The sequence below is a fragment of the Protopterus annectens genome, chromosome 3.part1 (genome assembly GCF_019279795.1).
Source record: "Protopterus annectens isolate FY-2018-M chromosome 3.part1, PAN1.0, whole genome shotgun sequence".
NCBI classification, from domain to species: domain Eukaryota; kingdom Metazoa; phylum Chordata; order Ceratodontiformes; family Protopteridae; genus Protopterus; species Protopterus annectens.
The window spans coordinates 1090280540-1090298039 of record NC_056732.1 but is presented as its reverse complement, the minus strand read 5'-3'; the positions used below and the strand labels follow the sequence as shown (position 1 = coordinate 1090298039).

At 44.8% G+C, this 17500-nt stretch overlaps 1 protein-coding gene across 1 annotated transcript in view; it reads right to left on the bottom strand.

The window, feature by feature from the left end:
• The window catches only part of RPL7 (ribosomal protein L7), a 206763-nt gene that overhangs the window by 97813 nt on the left and 91450 nt on the right, over positions 1–17500 (bottom strand). The window contains exons 4-5 of the mRNA XM_044067229.1: positions 17419–17500; positions 3221–3330 (exon numbers count right to left, since the gene is read on the bottom strand). The exon at positions 17419–17500 is cut by the window's right edge and continues 56 nt beyond it. Of these exons, the coding sequence (XP_043923164.1) occupies positions 3221–3330; positions 17419–17500 (192 nt within the window). The remainder of the gene's footprint in view (positions 1–3220; positions 3331–17418) is intronic.

The following is a 17500-nucleotide window of genomic DNA, read 5'->3' as shown; positions in this document are numbered from 1 at the left end:
GGGACAGCCACAGATGATCCATACAGGTTCGACTTCCTACTTTGCTTCACTTTGATGGCTTGCCATTTTTCCTTGTATAAAACGCTAGCTTTCCCCAACTTCATATAGAACGGCCAGTGTTTATTCAGATAATCCCAGCTATACTGGAAGAAGGGAGGGTGGTACATACTGTGAACCATGTCCATTGTGTCACCCTTTTTCAGGTCCTTAAATACCTCAAACACAAGTAGTCCAAAATGAGCTCAGGTTTTATGTCATCAGCTACTGATATGTTTGGCTGTGTAACACAGTCATTGTGCCAGTGGCAGCTGCTCTAGAACCACCTGCAGCACAACAATGCAGTCTATGCATATGTCCAATGAGTTGTCCTAATGAAGCTCAAGGACCCCCTTCGCTAAAATTATTCAATTGCTTCAGAATACATTTCTGAGCTTTAAAATATGAGCCAGTTCAGGGCTTTAAAAACTTAGGAGAGTAGGCTTTTGACCACCTAAAGTATTTGGTCAAGGAGGGAGAGTTTGGCCCCTTTAACAACTTCCAGGGAGATACCCTGGACTTGTGTATAAGAAGCAATTATGTTGTCTGAACTTTAAAGAAACAAAACTACACCCAGAATGTCTTGGGCTCTAATAGAATGGAGTGCTCTCCCTGAAAATTGATGGGAGGGGTAAAGCATATCTGTGACCCAAATTTGGTCCGTCATCCTGTGTGAAGTGTGGTTCTACAGGATATTTGATAGGATGGGGGTAGAGTCCCTTGGTTAAGATGCTCTGGGCCAACGACAGCTAATCTAGTGCAGCTGTCAGATAGGCAAGAGAAACCTCTAACCGAAGTCTCCTAGTGATAAGGCCCAAAACATTTAATAGAAGACTACAGTGTAGACCAGAAAGATCTGTCCCTCTCAGTATGCATACATTTGTTCACAATTAGCACAGTTAAACCTTTTCCCTCGCCTTATAAAATCAGAAGATGCCTCTATACAGCTGGCGCAGTCATCACTTGAAAATTCAACTTGATACTTGGGTCAACACAGACATATTCAAGTCATGTGACTAGTCACTGGAGGATATTAGTCAGGGGTAGGCCTGGACCAAAGGCTAAGAAAAAAATAAATAAAACACTCCATGGCACCAGAAACTTCAGATGGCAGAGGCCCTAGGGTGTACCAAGCTATTGAGAAAGACTCTATAGTGGACAGCTCAACACCCATCTTGACAGCTGCAAGGAACGGTGTGTAAATGCAGCCAGCATTTTTGATTCAACCATGGAATCACAGTGCTGCTGCTGGCTTTATTAGTTTTAGGCCCAAAATTCTTTACATCTCGCAGGGTGGCATTGTAGCTGGGGGCCTACGTATACGAACAATGCCAGTCTTTTTTTTTTTTTTTTTTTTTTTTTTTTTTAAGTACACTTGCTCTGTTTGGATTGCATACCCAGACCTCCAAATAATCTCTAGTCCCATACAAGTGTGAATACAAGCTTTTGGGGGGGATCAGTACCTACTCTTACCACCACCTCTCTAATATGGAAATTCTAGGGAGTATTACCTATACACATCCACTGCATGTTTAGTCTGGGTCATGGGGCAAGTAACAGCTCAAGGTGGCCTACAATACAAATTTCCTTTATACATTGACCTGGACACCAGCAGTGTCGGAAATGCAAGGGTTACGGGGAAAGGATGTAAACTCTTGCCAAGCACAGAACATACAGCAATGCCCACTATTCACGCTTTTTTGAAAGATAAAAACGTGCAACACTTGGAAGGGACGATCACTGTGGAAGCAAACACTTCTCGGATACTTCCCAACTCTGTATTTTTAAAAGATGGCTGCATCTTGGCACTATAAACTGCTGAGCATGTCTGCTGTTTTGAAAGAATTCAAAGTATCAAGCACTGAATCACAAGGCCAAGTCCGGACTTACTGGCTAGTCTGTACATAGCGTTATGAAACCAGACTGGTCTGCGCGACACTGAAGACTGAATGATCAATACAGTACATGTGACATGTAGACAAGGTCTATGGGGACATAAAATATTCGGATAACAGACCGCAAGGGCAACTTCACATTTGTATGGCTAGCCTGTACAGGGAGATGCATGTGTGACCATCAGCTTTATATACATCTGTAGTTACATGCAGGACACCCATTTTTCAGACTGACTTGAAAGCTTTAAGAGCTAGAATTACAGCCAATGTATTAAACAACAGATATGAATAGGGATACAGATCCTTCTGTGTGAGGTACCATAAACACTGCATGTTAAGGTTATAGATTCTTACCAATAAACACTGCATGTTAAGGTTATAGATTCCTACCAAAGCTTTGTCTAACTCATCTGCTGGTTGCACAAGGAATGGAAGAGTTACACCTCCACTTCTGAATTGTGATGCCCACAAAGTCAACTCTTGACAGTACAGCACAATTGCAAGATCAAGTTCCTTCAAAAAGTGTAGTGCAACTCATTCTACAGGTTTAAGAAATCACTGGATTTTGCATACCTTTGTCTTGCCAGGAAGCCACGAAATCCAGGGCAATAAAGAATTCCCTTGCAGTTATACTTTAACTCTGGCAATGCTAGAGAAGCCATCCATGAATATCACCTTTCACATAACTGAAATGATTTGGCTATGAACATATCCAAGGCAGTCACTAACAAAACCCTGAAAATCCTGGACATAAGTCTGAACTTGCAGACAGTTCTAGGAGATGCCTAGGTTCTTGAGACTGGGGCAAAGTCTCATGCAGCTCCTCTTCAGACTGGGCACACAGTAGTCATTCATAGGCTGAGCAACAGCAAATTTCACAGAGCTACAACAAACGCCCATATAAAAACAGTGAAGATAATACATGCCAACTTCCCCTTTTATCCAAGATGAAAGCACATATCCCTACTATGTAGAGAGGAAGCCGGAGCTGAAACTTCTGCAGAAGTCTAGAACCAAGTCAGTCAAATGAACATACTCCTGAGGCCAAATCCATATGCTGAAGATATTAATGCAACAGTGATGAATGCTTCCCCCATAATCTGTCTCACTTATGTTGGGAACTTCAGTTCCCAGCACAACCCAAGACTGCTACAAGGGCAGCAAGGCACTTGCTTTATAAAAACTGCACAACAGTGATGTAATCAAAACTGTAAAACCTTCAAAGTGATTCAAATGCAATCAAAACAACTGAAATCAAACCGTAAAACAAGTAACAACATACTACTTACCAAGCTGCTTTTCTATAAGAGAGTTATCAGTGAGAGGAATACGTTGTTTGTTGATTTTAGCAAAACCACGCTTGTAGATCAGTTCACGTACTGATTTTAAGTTTGGATAACTGCAGGCAAAACAAAATCTGTGTTTAAACATTTTAGAGATATTTCAACTCCACAGTACCAAACTAAACATAATCAAATGAACATGTTTCAAGCACTTCTGTGACTGTGACCAAAAGGCTCTCTCAGGCAGCAGCAGATAACCTTAAAACAAGAGCCAAACAGAACAAAGCCAGTCTTACAAAACAATTATTGGCCCTACTAGACTAACAGACTTCCTGAAAATGCTACGCAAGGATATCAGTGGGGTCCAACAGACTTGGAATCTTTCATGCACTGGCCACTCAGGTGCCAAAGTTTTAGTTGACACTTACTGAACCAGGTACGGTCAACCCACTATGTCACAATTAACACCTAGGTATCTAATGTCCCTCTGCAAGTAGTATGGAGGGATAACAGAGATGGGGAGCCTGGTAGGGGAGAGGAAAGGAAAAAAGTTAGAAATTAGAAGCCACTTTGACACCGGTAGGAAAAAGGAACATGGATGGGGGGACCAAACCTGAAATAGAAGTTATGTCCTTACCATAACGTTCCATGTGGAGTGTTCATCTCGCCTTTGTTCTTACACATGGGTTCGGAGCCGATCCTCGGCTCCGTGTCGCTGCAAGCTCTGCATCGAGAAGAAGCTAGAGATCACCTAATACCCACAATCCCCCTCTGCCTTTACCTCAGATCTAGTTTGCAAGCAAACCAGCCATAGAGAGCACACACACATACCAAAATTTACATAATCATAGGATCATCTATATACATATAAACATATATATATATATATATATATATATATATATATATATATATATATATATATATACACACACACATACATACACACACACAAGTGTATCATACAATACAACTATTGCAACTGCAGAAGGAGAATACTCCAGACCAGGCACCAAATTGAACGTTCTTCCTAAGGGTGGGAAGGGTGGGAGTGTAAGAACAAAGAAGAGATGAACACTCCACATGGAACGTTATGGTAAGGACATAACTTCTATATGTGAGAGAGTGTTCAATCTCGCCTTTGTTCTTACACATGGGTAGCGTCCCTAGCTCCATGATCCTGAGGAACTCACGGGAGAACGTTCTTGAGCACAGTGGAACCAAAGGTTGCCCTATCCCTAGAAACCCTGTCCACTTTGTAATGAGAGATAAATGTATGTGATTTAGCCCAAGTAGCAGCCGCACAAATCGTGTCTAATGGTAAGCGAGCTGCGTGAGCTAAAGATGTAGACACTGATCTCGTAGAATGTCCTTTAGGTTTGACCGATGAGGTTTGATTAGAAGCCTCATAAACGTGTGTGATACAATCAGTTAGCCATTTGGAAAGAGTTCGTTTCGTAACTGCTACACCCTTCCTGCTGTCAGCAAAGGCTACAAACAGTTGATCAGATTTCCTGTGATCTTTTGTTCTATCCAAATAAAACCTGAGTTGTCTATGGACATCCAATTTGTGCAACATATACTCTGAGTGATTTTTGAAAAAGGTGGGTAATTCAATGGACTGATTAATATTATTAGTAGAGCAAACTTTGGGGAGAAAGGATGGATTAGTGCGAAGGGATACTCTGTCAGAGTGGAAAATTAAATAAGGGTGTTTAATAGAAAGAGCCTGAAGCTCAGACACTCGCCTAGCGGATGTAATGGCCACCAGGAATAGAGTTTTCCATGATAAAAATTTCAATGGGCAAACTGAGGCTGGCTCAAAAGGGGGCAACATCAATTTAGAAAGTAAGAGGTTCAGATTCCAAGGTGATGTAGGAATTTTAACTGGTGGTCTGATGTGAAAAGATCCTTTTAAAAAAGCTTTACAAAGTCTGAGAGCCATAATAGGCGCACCACATTCTTCCACATGAAAGTTAGAAATGGCAGCCAATTGCACTCTAAAGTAGCAGGAGAAGCTCCTTCATGGAACAATTCTGTCAAAAGCTCCAAGATCTTGTTCAACGGAGCTATAACAGGGTCCAAATGATGTGAATTAGCCCAGAAGATGAAACGTTTCCATTTACTGGTGTAGGTTTTTGTAGTGGAAGCTTTATGAGAAGCCACTAATATATTCTGAACCGCCGGTGTAAGGGAATCAGACCTGGCTAGAAAGGGAAGCGGAGCAGCCAAGCTGCTAGATGGAGTGATTCGAGAGATGGGTGAGGAACTCCTACGAGTGAGTCAGTAGATCTGGCTCTGGTTCCAGCATCCAAGGTCCTTGAATGCGGTGATGCAATACAAAGGGGAACCAAATTTGACGAGGCCAGAATGAGGCAATGAGGATTATCGTCCTCTGAAGGTTGTTGGCTTTCTGCAGAAACTTTGCAATCAGGGGAAATGGAGGAAAAGCATACAGGAGACCCGGGGGCCAATCGTGCACCAGCGCGTCCCTGGGGACTTCCCCTGGAGGGGGTAAAAGGGCAAAGTAGCTCCTGCATTTGGCGTTCATTGGAGACGCAAACAGATCGCAGGAAGGCTGGCCCCACTTGCGAAATATCGTGTTCGCAATTGACTGTTTGAGGGACCACTCGTGAGGCAACAGTATTGCTCTGCTCAGCCTGTCGGCTATGACTTTGGATGACCCCGGGATGTGCGTTGCGATCAGAAAGCGACCCGTGGACTCCGCCCATTGCCAAATTCTCATGGCCTCTCTGCATAGTTGATAAGACCTGGTTCCCGCTTGCTTGTTTATGTACCAGACTACAGACATGTTGTCTGTCTGAACTGCAATAGTCCCTAGAGGAAGAAGGGGAGCAAAGTGTTGCAATGCTAAAAACACTGCCCTCAACTCCAGAACATTGATGTGCAGATTGTACTCCAAATTGGTCCATTCGCCTTGGACTGTCTGTCCCTGAAAGATGCCCCCCCACCCTATCAGGGAAGCGTCCGTGGTTATAAATAAGCTGGCGTGGGTAGCACAAATGGTCTTCCGCTGGAAAGGTTGCAAGTCTGAAGCCACCAAGTTAGATGTGATTTGCATGTGTTTGTAATCAGAATTTCGTGTGATAGAGGTAGCTGTTGGAACGACCATTGTGCAAACAGTAGCCATTGTAGAACTCTCATGTGCAGTCTTCCCAATGGTATCGCAATAAGAGAAGCTGCCATGAGACCCAAGACCTTTAGAACCAGCTTTGCCGGGGATTTTTTGGACGACAGAAGGAGAGAAATGTTGTTTTGAAGTGCGACTATCCTTTCTGGAGGAAGCCTTAGAATCAAATGATGCGTATCTAATTCCGCTCCTATGAATAAGATATGCTGTGATGGCTGTAGTAAAGATTTTTCTAAATTTACGGAAATTCCGAGGTGAATACAAAGTTGTAGGGTGTAATCCCTGGCCTGTATCAGTTGGCCGGGTGGTGGAAGACAGGAGCCAGTCGTCCAGATACGGAAACACCTGGAATCCTAGGCGTCTCAGATGAGACGCTACCACTGCCATGCATTTGGTGAAAACCCTGGGGGCTGAGGTCAGACCAAAGGGCAGGGCTCGAAACTGGTAGTGACTGGCTCCCAGCCGGAAGCGCAAATGATCCCTGGACACCCTGGCCATTTTGATGTGGTAGTATGCGTCCTTCAGATCTATTGAGCACATCCAGTCGTCCTTCTGTAGGAATGGAAGGATCGATTGAAGCGTGACCATTCGGAACTTTTCTTTCTTGACAAAGGTGTTGAGGTTGCTTAGGTCCAGAATCTGCCTCCAGTCCCCTGTCTTCTTTGGAACTAAAAAGAACCTAGAGTAAGTCCCGAATCCTATTTGGTCCGCTGGGACTGGTTGGATGACTCTTTTCTAGCAGCTTTGAAATTTCTATAGCTGCTGGGTCTCGCAGATGGGGCGGTACATCTGGGAGTTTTCTCTTTGGAATGGGGGTGGATAGGAATGGTATTTTGTAACCTCTGGTAACAATGCTTTTTACCCAGTTGTCTGTAGTAAAGTTTTGCCAGGCCTGAGGGTATAAAGCTAAGCGACCCCCGACTGCCTCCAGAGCAGGACAGTCGGGCCTCCTCTCAGGAGTGCTGGAAAGATTTTCCAGGGGTATCCCTGTCACCTTGGTTTTCGGACCCCTCTGCCGCCAGGGCGGCGTCTCCCACCTCTGCCCCCTCCTCTGCCTCTAGAGGGGGCATCACCCTGTGTGCCTGGGAAAGATCCTTGGGGTTTTCGAAACCACATTTTCCCACCACGTTGCCCTTTGGGGTACGGTCTGGAAGGGGTGGAAAAACGGACTCCGACAGCAGACAGAGTCTTTCCCTCCTATTCACACCGGGTAAGGGTCTCCTTTACTTTAGGGCCAAAAAGTGTGGCACCATCAAATGGGGCATTAGTAAAGGAAGACTTGAAGGCTTCCGCAAATGAACATAAGCGCATCCAGGATTGCCTACGAAGAGCAATCGCTGAAGCTGCTGCCCTACTCGATCCTTCAGCTGCATATGATATCAGCCTCATGGATGAGTTAACAATGGATATAAGGGTATTTAGATGTGCTGTAACTTTCTCTGAGACCGCAGCATCTGTAGTACCCTGGAGGGTATCTCCCAACTCTGACTAGATCCCTCTAAGCGTGTAAAATGGGTCAAATAGTTCAGGGATCGCATAGAAAAAGCCGCTGAAGTAAAAATGCGCTTCCCGTATCTGTCCATAGTCCTAGAATCTCTGTTAGGCGGATGGACAGATGAGGAAGATTCCGACATCTCCTTTTTCGTGGCCACTGCCACCACCATGGCGTCCACTGGAACTCCCTTTGTGAGGTAAGCCTTGTCTTGGGGTGCAGTGATGCACTTATTAGGCTTCCTAGGGACCGGTTCCACCGTGTCAGGTGTCTCCCACGCCCTTCGAGCAATCAACTCCATTAACTCATCAAAGGGCGGAGTGACCCAGGAGGAGGAAGGGCGAGCACCAAATGCCTTCAGCAAGACTGACATCCTCAGAAGGGGGGAGGGACTGCCAATCACCTCTCTGCTTCAGGATCTCCAAGATGTCAGAAAAAGAGACATCTTCTGAAGGTGACTTTGGGGACCCTTCTGACTCATCCAAGTCAGTATCGGATGTTAAAGATTCTTGTGGAGAATCTAAGTGTCTCCTCTTACACAATCTTTTCCTAGGGACCTCTTCGGGGGGAGCATCCGAAGAAGCCTCCGAGGAAGAGGGGGCACCCTCCAGGGGTGGCTGAGACACTGGTGCTCGACGCTTGGATGTGGCCGTTGGTGCAGAGGAAGATAACGGTCCTTTATGGGGAGGAGAGGCTGCTTCTACTGATGTGGTTGTCTGGGTAGACAACACCTTCCTCATGAGATCGAAGGCCCCCGGGTCCCGAGTCGAGGAATCTCCCGGTCCCGAAGAAATGGGAATAATCCCCGAGACAGGCACCGAAGGCATCGACCCCGAGGACGGAGCCGAACCTCTCGGGGCCTCGGCGCGGATCGAAAGAGTCGGAACCGAAACGTCGGTTCGACTCTCGGCCCCGGAACCAAGGACGGATCGTCGGCTCCGAGACTCCGGTACCGGATCCGACTGAGTCGAGGTGAAAGGAGCAGACCGAGAAAAGGACGGTTCTGGCACCGAGGGCTCCACAATCAGTAGATCAACCTCTTCCAGCTCCAAAGACTGGACAGGTGTCGGAGGAGGAAGGGATGGAGATAATGGGAGGCCTTCAAGTTTCGACACCAATTGGGTGGAAACCGAGATAAGTTTGGATAGGGCCGAATGTTCCAATAACTTCTGCACCACACGGTCCACATCGATATCGGAGAGCTTAGAAGAACGGGTCGAAGGAACCGAAGACGGAGCAGACCTTAATAGTGTCGAGGGAGGGAGCTCCATCACCGGTTCCAAGACTCGAGGCTCGGAAACTGACAACAGTTGAACACTCGGCCCCGAAGTCTGTGGAACCGGTGATCTAACTTTAGTCGAAGAGCTCGGAGCCGATGACTTGGGCTCCGACGTCTTCGATTCCTTCGAGGACTTGGATGCCTGGTCAGAAGCATCCAGAGCCTCCTGAAAGGAAGGTTTTAACAAACCCCTGTCCATTAGTTTCCTGCGCCTATCTGTCATGACCCTCCCACTGAAAGAATGACAAATAGAGCAGTCTTCTTGCAGATGGAGAGGGCCAAGACAGTAGACACAGGAACTATGATTGTCAGTTACTGACATTTTTTGCCCACATTGGCAACGCTTGAACCCTGATTTGGCCTTTTCAGACATGTCACTAAGTAGAAAAATAGTCAAATCCAGTAAAAAGTCAAGTCCGGTAAAATTGTCAAATCCAGTAGTGAAAGTCAATCCGGTTGTCAAATCCAATAAGGGGTGGTAGGCCCCGAAGAGAACTCTAAGTTTTATAACTTAACGGTACCGAGATTCCCTTATACCTTACCACACACACACACAAAATATCACTAAACAGCTTTATAACACTAAAGTCCCAAGAAAAAATACAAGAATAAAATTCTAAATCTTATCTCAGGTGCTCGAGCTCGACCAGTGATGCGAACGCTGCAGCGGCAAACTAGATCTGAGGTAAAGGCAGAGGGGGATTGTGGGTATTAGGTGATCTCGAGCTTCTTCTCGATGCAGAGCTTGCAAGCGGCCGACATGGAGCCGAGGATCGGCTCCGAACCCATGTGTAAGAACAAAGGCGAGATTGAACACTCTAACATCTATATTTATGTTGAGTTCCTTACGTAAGTGCACTATATTCACTGTACGGCTAACTGCTGCAGTCCCAAAGTAATATCCAGCATGGTCCAAGACTGTACCAACAAACAGTGGCTCTTCCCCAACTTGGGACACAGATCAAAAATGAGAAAACACCTTAATGAGAATCATCATGCCTTCCACTAAAACGGCAATTACAAGAAAATGGAAATTAAAATAAACCTTTAATACAAGATATAACAGACAAAATTCTGGGATGTGTTGAAAAACTAATAGGCAAATATTTTAGCAAATTGCTTACTAGTAAATGATCATCGTGGATTCAGCTTGTGCACACAATGAAAAGCACAAGAGAATTTTGATTGGCGTTCACAATGTTTGGATTGTACAAAAAGTTTTAACTTGAGGTAAAAGTATAGGTACGAAATGGTAGAAATGATGAAATAACTGTTGTTGGTATAATAAAAAAAAGTTGATCCTGTTTAGTTTTCATTTTATATTTTGTCTTTTACAACACTGTCTATATAGCTACACTGGCGAAATCACATACAGTAAACCCTACCAACCAGATCCTGAAGCCTAAGCAGATAAAGTGAAATAAGCCTTGGCCTTTATGACCCACAGTGAGCACGCACAGGCCAAACATGCTGCTTTCTTTCTTGGACAGAATTTAGTCCACCTAACATAATGCTGACTGCTTGAATGCTTCCAATACGAAGACTATAGATAGAACACAACTACTGCAGACAAAAGTGAGAAGTGGAAATACCTGCAAACCTGTTTTTACATACTCAGTGCCAAACATTAGCACATTATTCAGGACTACTGGATATTAGATGCTTAATGCTGGTGTATTTCCACCATTTACTGCAATAACACATTAAAGTTATAGTGGTACTGCTCAATTTCCTCTGCCTCTCAACCTACAACTTAACAGAATCTTAAATCATAAGACTTCTACAATTTTACAACTGCTGAAGTCAATTCACTTCATATACTCAACTTTATCCCCCCCCCACCCCACCCATGCACACTTAGTCACCACTGTTGTACTACAGAAGAGAACTGCTTAAAGAAAATGTTGGTAATCTCCACCTGGTTGAGTTTGGCCCAGCAGGCTTGAATGTGTATAAAAACAAGTGAAGACTCGTACAGTGTGCCAAAAAGTACAGTTTTGTACCTACCATAAATGTAGATGTTCGAAGATCCACATTGCTGCAGTCCTAACATATGGGTAGTCCGCTGTCCTCGGTCGGCCCGAATACCAAAGTATTAGGCTGACGTCAGTCAAGGCGCTTAAAACTGACATCAGGACGTCAGGGTACAAAAGCGCATGACAGACGTCATTTCCTCAGTCTTTTCTTGCCCCAGATGTCAGAAGGCCCTAACAAGAAAGGCCAAAGCCAAAAACCAGCAAAACCTAACCAACCACCCGTGCACTAACCATATTTACAATATGTACAACACAAACCACACCACCACCTTCAACAGAGGGGAAGGAGGGAGGGTAAATTGGACTGCAGCAATGTGGATCTTCGAACATCTACATTTATGGTAGGTACAAAACTGTACTATGTTCTTCATCTCACATTGCTGCAGTCCTAACATATGGGTAGAATCCCAAAGCAGAGGTAAGGGAGGATGGCAAAACTATAAAGCATTAGGAGCTGCCAACATGCCCTGTAAAATTGCAGTGGCAAATCCAGCCCTAGATTTAGAGTAAAGTGGAAGGTGGTAATGCTTAGAGAAAGTATGCACTGAACTCCAAGTAGCTGCTTCCAAAATATCTTTAGTAGCCACCCCTTAAAAAGCTGTAGAAGTGGCAGTAGCCCTAGTGGAATGAGGCCTAATCCCAGCTGGAATCTCCTTACCATGATGGGAATAACAGAAAGCAATACAAAAACCAATCCACTTAGAAATAGTTTGTTTTGAAACAGGTTTGCCCTGAGAACCCAAAGCAAAAGAAACAAACAACTGCTGAGACTGCCTGAACCCTTTAGTTCTGCTCAAATAATATCGCAACTGTCTGTGTATATCCAAAGTGTGCAAAATCCTTTCCCCTTTATTCTGGGGGTTTGCATAAAAAGTAGGCAAATGAATAGTTTGGTTTAAAGCCACACTAGAAACCACTTTAGGCATAAAAGAAGGGTTAGTACGAAAGACACCCTATCCTTGTGGAAAATGAAGAAAGGCTCAACTGCCATAAGGGCCTGTAATTCAGAAACCCTTCTGCAGAGGTAATGGCCAACAAAAAGCAGTCTTCCATGATAAATATTTCAACTCTGCCGATGCTGCAGGCTCAAAAGGTTGTAGAGTGAGTTTCTCCAACACAAAATTGAGATCCCAAGCAGGAGTAGGAGCTCTCGTGGGGTCTTATATTCTTTGCCCCTCTAAGGAATTGCTTAAACAAAGGCTGAGAAAATAATGGTGGGTCACAGTCATAGTGAGCAGAAATTGCTGCAGCATGAACCTTTATAGAGGAGAAGGACAAACCTTTGTCCAATAACTCAGTAAGGTATTGAAGCGCAACACTTAAATTAGGTTTAGAAACATCAAAGTCCTTTGCTGTACTCCAAAATAAAAATCTCCTCCATTTATCTGCGTAAACTTTCCTTGTACTAGGCCTTCTTGCCTCCAAAATAACATTCAAAACTTGTTGTGGAAGCTGAGACCCTCCAGGGTTTAAAACAGAATATGCCAGGCTGTCAGATGTAGAGAATGAAGTTTGACATTGAGTAAATGACTGTTCTCCTGAGACAGCAGGTGAGGAATCGAAGGCAAAGGCCATGGAGGCTCCTGTACCAGACTTCTCAGTAATGGGTACCAGTGCTGTCGAGGCCAATCTGGAGCTATTAAAATCATGTTTGGCTTGTCCTGTCTGACCTTCAGCAGTACCTTTGGGAGGAGAGGCAGAGGTGGAAAGGCATACACGTGAAGATTGCTCCAATTGAATGAGAGAGCATCCACTTTCCAAGCTGTGGGATGAAACCTTTTTGTGCAAAACTTTGGCAGCTGGTAATTAAGTGGAGAAGCGAACAGATCTATGTCTGGAGTTCCCCATAACACTGTCAATCTCTGAAATACATGAGGATCCAATTTCCACTCGTGGGGATCCATAATTTGTCTGCTCAACACATCTGCTAAGGAGTTCTGTGCTCCTGGCAGAGACCTTGCCTGAAGATTTAGCTGTAAACAGAGCAGTCTCCCACAAAATCATTGCTTGTCTGCATAGAGGATAAGAATGCGTTCCCCCTTGCTTGTTGATGTACCACATGACAGTTGTGTTGTCTGTTTGAATCAACACCTGCCCTGGAAGAAGTAAATCCTTGAAAGCTATCAATGCAAATTGGACTGCTAACATCTCCTTCAAGTTGATATGTAGATGTTGAAGTCTGGCAGGCCACGTGTCTTGTACCCATTTTCCATTTAGATGAGCTCCCCAAGTTTTGTCGGAGGCATCTGTCGTTAAAATCTGACTCGCCTCTGGCCGGGTCACAGAGAGTCCCTTGTTTAGGTGACATTCCTGAGCCCACCACAAAAATTCCTTTTGAATGCAAGGTATTATCTGAATGACAGTGTCCAAATCTTGGCAGTGCTGTGTCCATACATTCTTGAGATACCATTGTAACTTCCTCATATGCAGTTTGGCATTGGGAAGTACCAGAATACAAGATGCCATGAACCCCAAGGCTTGAAGGACTGTCCTTGCAGTCAGCCTGGACTGACGAGACAACTGGTGGAAGTAAAGAGAAAGATTCTTTTGTTTGTCCGGGGTCAAAAAGGCCATCTGGGATGCTGTATTCAGTCTCACACCCAGAAAGCACATGTCCTGAGAGGGTACTAGACTGGACTTTATTTCGTTCACAAAATACCCCAGGCATCTTAACACTGCCATCACATACTGTAAATGATGAAGAAGTTAGTCCTTTTCTTGGGCCAGAATCAGGCAATCGTCCAAATAAGGATAGATCTGTATTCCTCTTAGCCTGAAGAAAGCTACCACTGGAGCCAGAACCTTCGTGAACACTCTGGCAGTAGATAAGCCAAAGGGCAATGCAGAGAACTGATAATGTGAAGTCCCAGCCGAAACGCAGATACTTCCTGCAACTGGGCCTGATAGGAACATGAAGGTAAGCCTCCTTGAGATCCAGAGTCACCATCCAGTGATCTTTGCCCAGCAGAGGTAAAAGCTGTTGTAACGTCAACATTTTGAACTTGGGAATGTCCAGATATGTGTTGAGTATAGATAAATCCAAAATTGGTCTCCACGTGTTTCCTTTCTTTGGTACTAGAAACAGGCGAGAATAAAATCCTAGGCCCACTTCTGGCAGAGGGACGCGTTGTATGGCCCCTATTTGAAGTAGTAGAGAAATTTGTTTGCGAGCCTCTAGTCTTTGCTGAGGAGGAACGTCCGGCATGCCTTTGAAAGGAGGCAAGGTATGGAAATAAAACTTGTAACCCTGGTGTATGATATCCAATACCCATTTGTCTTGGGTAATCAGCATCCAATTTTCCTTGAAGAGTGCTAACCTTCCTCCCAAAGGTGCTGCCAGGCAAGAAGGATCTGGCAGCTGAAAAAGTAGGTCATTGGGCCTGTTTACGAAAGGACTGGCCCCTGCCCTCACCCGAAGATTGTGCAGGTGAACTCCCTGTTCTAGGCCTGAAAGAACTAAGCTCTGCCCCTACCACGTCTAGATCTACCCCTAGACTGAGAATCATAAGAAGGATACGTCCACCCCTTAGCAGGCCAATTCCTACTAAACTTCGGAGGCTGAACTTGCAAAAAATCTTCAACAGCCTGCATAGACTTAGCCTTGTCTTCCATTTTCTTCAAGACTGACTCCACAGGTGAACCAAACAACACAGACTGCAAAGGAGCATCCAAAATCCTTGTCTTAACATGGTCAGATAAATTCTGATCCTTCAGCCAGGCGTGCCTGCGAAGAACTGAGCCAGTGGCAGCCACCCTAGACGAGGCCTGCACAGCATCAAAACCACACTGTAATGAATGCTTACCCACCTGTTCAGAGACATGCACCAAATCTTGTAATTCTTTACACTCAATGCCTTCCGCCAGAGCATCCACCTTAGACTTCAATTGAGAAAGAAGAAAGTTTTGATATTTCAACATATGAAACTGGCAATTCAAAGCCCTCATAGCTAAGGTAGAAGATGTATAGACCTACTTTCCCCATCTATCCAAAGCTCTGGCTTCTTTATCTAGAGGAACCGGATTTTTTACAACAGAGGCCTCGACACCCGTAGGTCCCTGACTAATAGTTTCCGGGTCCGCCCTAGGACTCTTATAAAGATATTTATGAGCCTCAGGCACCCTGTAATACCTATCCGGTTTAACAGGAGCAGGAGGCAGAGCATCAGGATTAAGTGAAGCCTCTGCAAACACATCTTCCACAACATCCAGAACAGGGGGTATAGCCAAGGGCCTATGCTGGGGTAACAGCAAAAACTCCCTAAGCCTTTTCCTAGAATCAGAGAAGTCCTGACCTTCCCACTTAAAATGTTCCCTCATAGAATGAAGTGTCTCTGAAAAAGAAAAATCCTCTGGAGGAGAAGCAGAAGGAGTGGAATCATCTGCATCAGAATCAGAATAAGGAGAGTACTCCTGCAAGTCTTCAGCTGAAGACTCTGAAACATCCGAAGCCTGCTCAAAACTTCCCAACTCAGGCTCCACCCTAGGCCTCTTATCAGGGGGGGCAAAGAACCTCTAATCAGAGTAATCAAATCTTCTGCCATTTTAAGCATGTGCTTCTTAGGCACAGACCCTGCTGAACTAGGAGTGACACCAACAGAAGCTAAAACTGGCCTGCCTCTGGGAGAAGCCTTGGAAACAGAAGGAGAAGGCCTAACCACCCTAGGAAGGGAGGGGAGTACAGTAACTTCAGAAGCCCCTTCAGCCTGACCTGCCTCCTGAGAGACCACCTCCTGCAAAATCAAAGTCTCCCCCTGAGACTCCAGAGAAGTGTCCGTCGGAACCACCGGTTCCACTGAAGCCTCTAAAGAACCGGCGTCCGGAACGGACGACTCATCTTGCCTGGGTTTAACTGCTTTGTCTTTGCGCTTCTTCGCAGAAGCGGGCGCCGGAGAATCCAACGGCATATTATAATTGCACCACTTCCCAAAGACCAGCCTAGCACAATCTAACCTTCGCTTAATAGTGCGTTTATTGAACCTAGCACAAAAGCGACACCCAACAATGTCGTGCTCAGGCCCCAAACAAGGAATACACAAAGAATGATAATCCCTATGCGGTATCTGTTTCCCACAAGAAATACAGTTATTCACTTTTTCTGACATCCGGTAAAACACTGAGGCAAGAAAAAAACAAAATATTCCCCAACGGGGTACTTAGCCAACTTGGATTCGGTCTGAAACTCCGAATTCGAAAAATTTCAGAACGCCGAACGGCACTTGCAACGCTGCTTCTGCATCGGACCATGTGGCAAAAAAGACTGAGGAAATGACGTCGGTCATGCGCTTTTGTACCCTGACGTCCTGATGTCAGTTTTAAGCGCCTTGACCGACGTCAGCCTAATACTTTGGTATTCGGGCCGACCGAGGACAGCGGACTACCCATATGTTAGGACTGCAGCAATGTGAGATGAAGAACATCAGGATAGTTCAAGGATGCACAAAATGTTTTGCAATCTTGACTTTTGCTGCTTTCCAACAGTTGAATACCATATCCATAGAGCGCCAAACAAAAGCAGAACTGGACACATCTTTGGGCCTGGGACATCAGCCAAAAACATGCTTGCAGTGATGTTCTTGCTCACCTCTGCATTACGTCTTGGCTCACTGAGGGGTGTGCCGCTGCTCCACAAAGGGCTGCGCACTGTAATCTTCAGACAGTGTGTAAAGCAAACTAAATGGACAGGCAAAAAAACAGTTCTGCATCTGTACTAATATATGAAAAACAAAATGGGTATTATGTTTGAACACTGGTTTGGCTCAGAAGAATGAGCAGAATAAAAAAAAGTCCCAGTGTTGCAGTGTGAAATTAGTTCAATTTTTTTAACATATAGTTATGTCTCCTCTTACGACTATTTCACATGATACAGGAGGGGTGCTCCAATATGCCAATCAGATCACGTGAATAAAAAAGTAGCTTCAGATTACCTGACCTCATACTTGCACCGTTTCTTGGTGCTGTACAGAATTAATGGGGGAAAAAGGACACTCAAAAGTGGCACCAAAAATTTCAGACAGGGGGGGACTTTGAATCAGACTTAAGCAAAGCGCTTTCAGTGCGCTGCTTAACATCTTTTTCCTGTTGTTCCTGACCTCATATGATCAGCAATTAAAAGCACACATCTTTAATGCACCTTTTCAAATAAGCGCCACCAAACCCACTGCCAGCTCTGACAAATTGCACCGTATGCGACAAATTGCCCAGCATACGCAAGTTAATAGTTCCAGAGAAAAATCTAAGAATACTCACCCCCATGCGATATATGGCTCAGCAATCCTAAGCATGTTGATTGAAGCCTTGTTAAGTTTAACAAATGTGCCATTGAAGATCT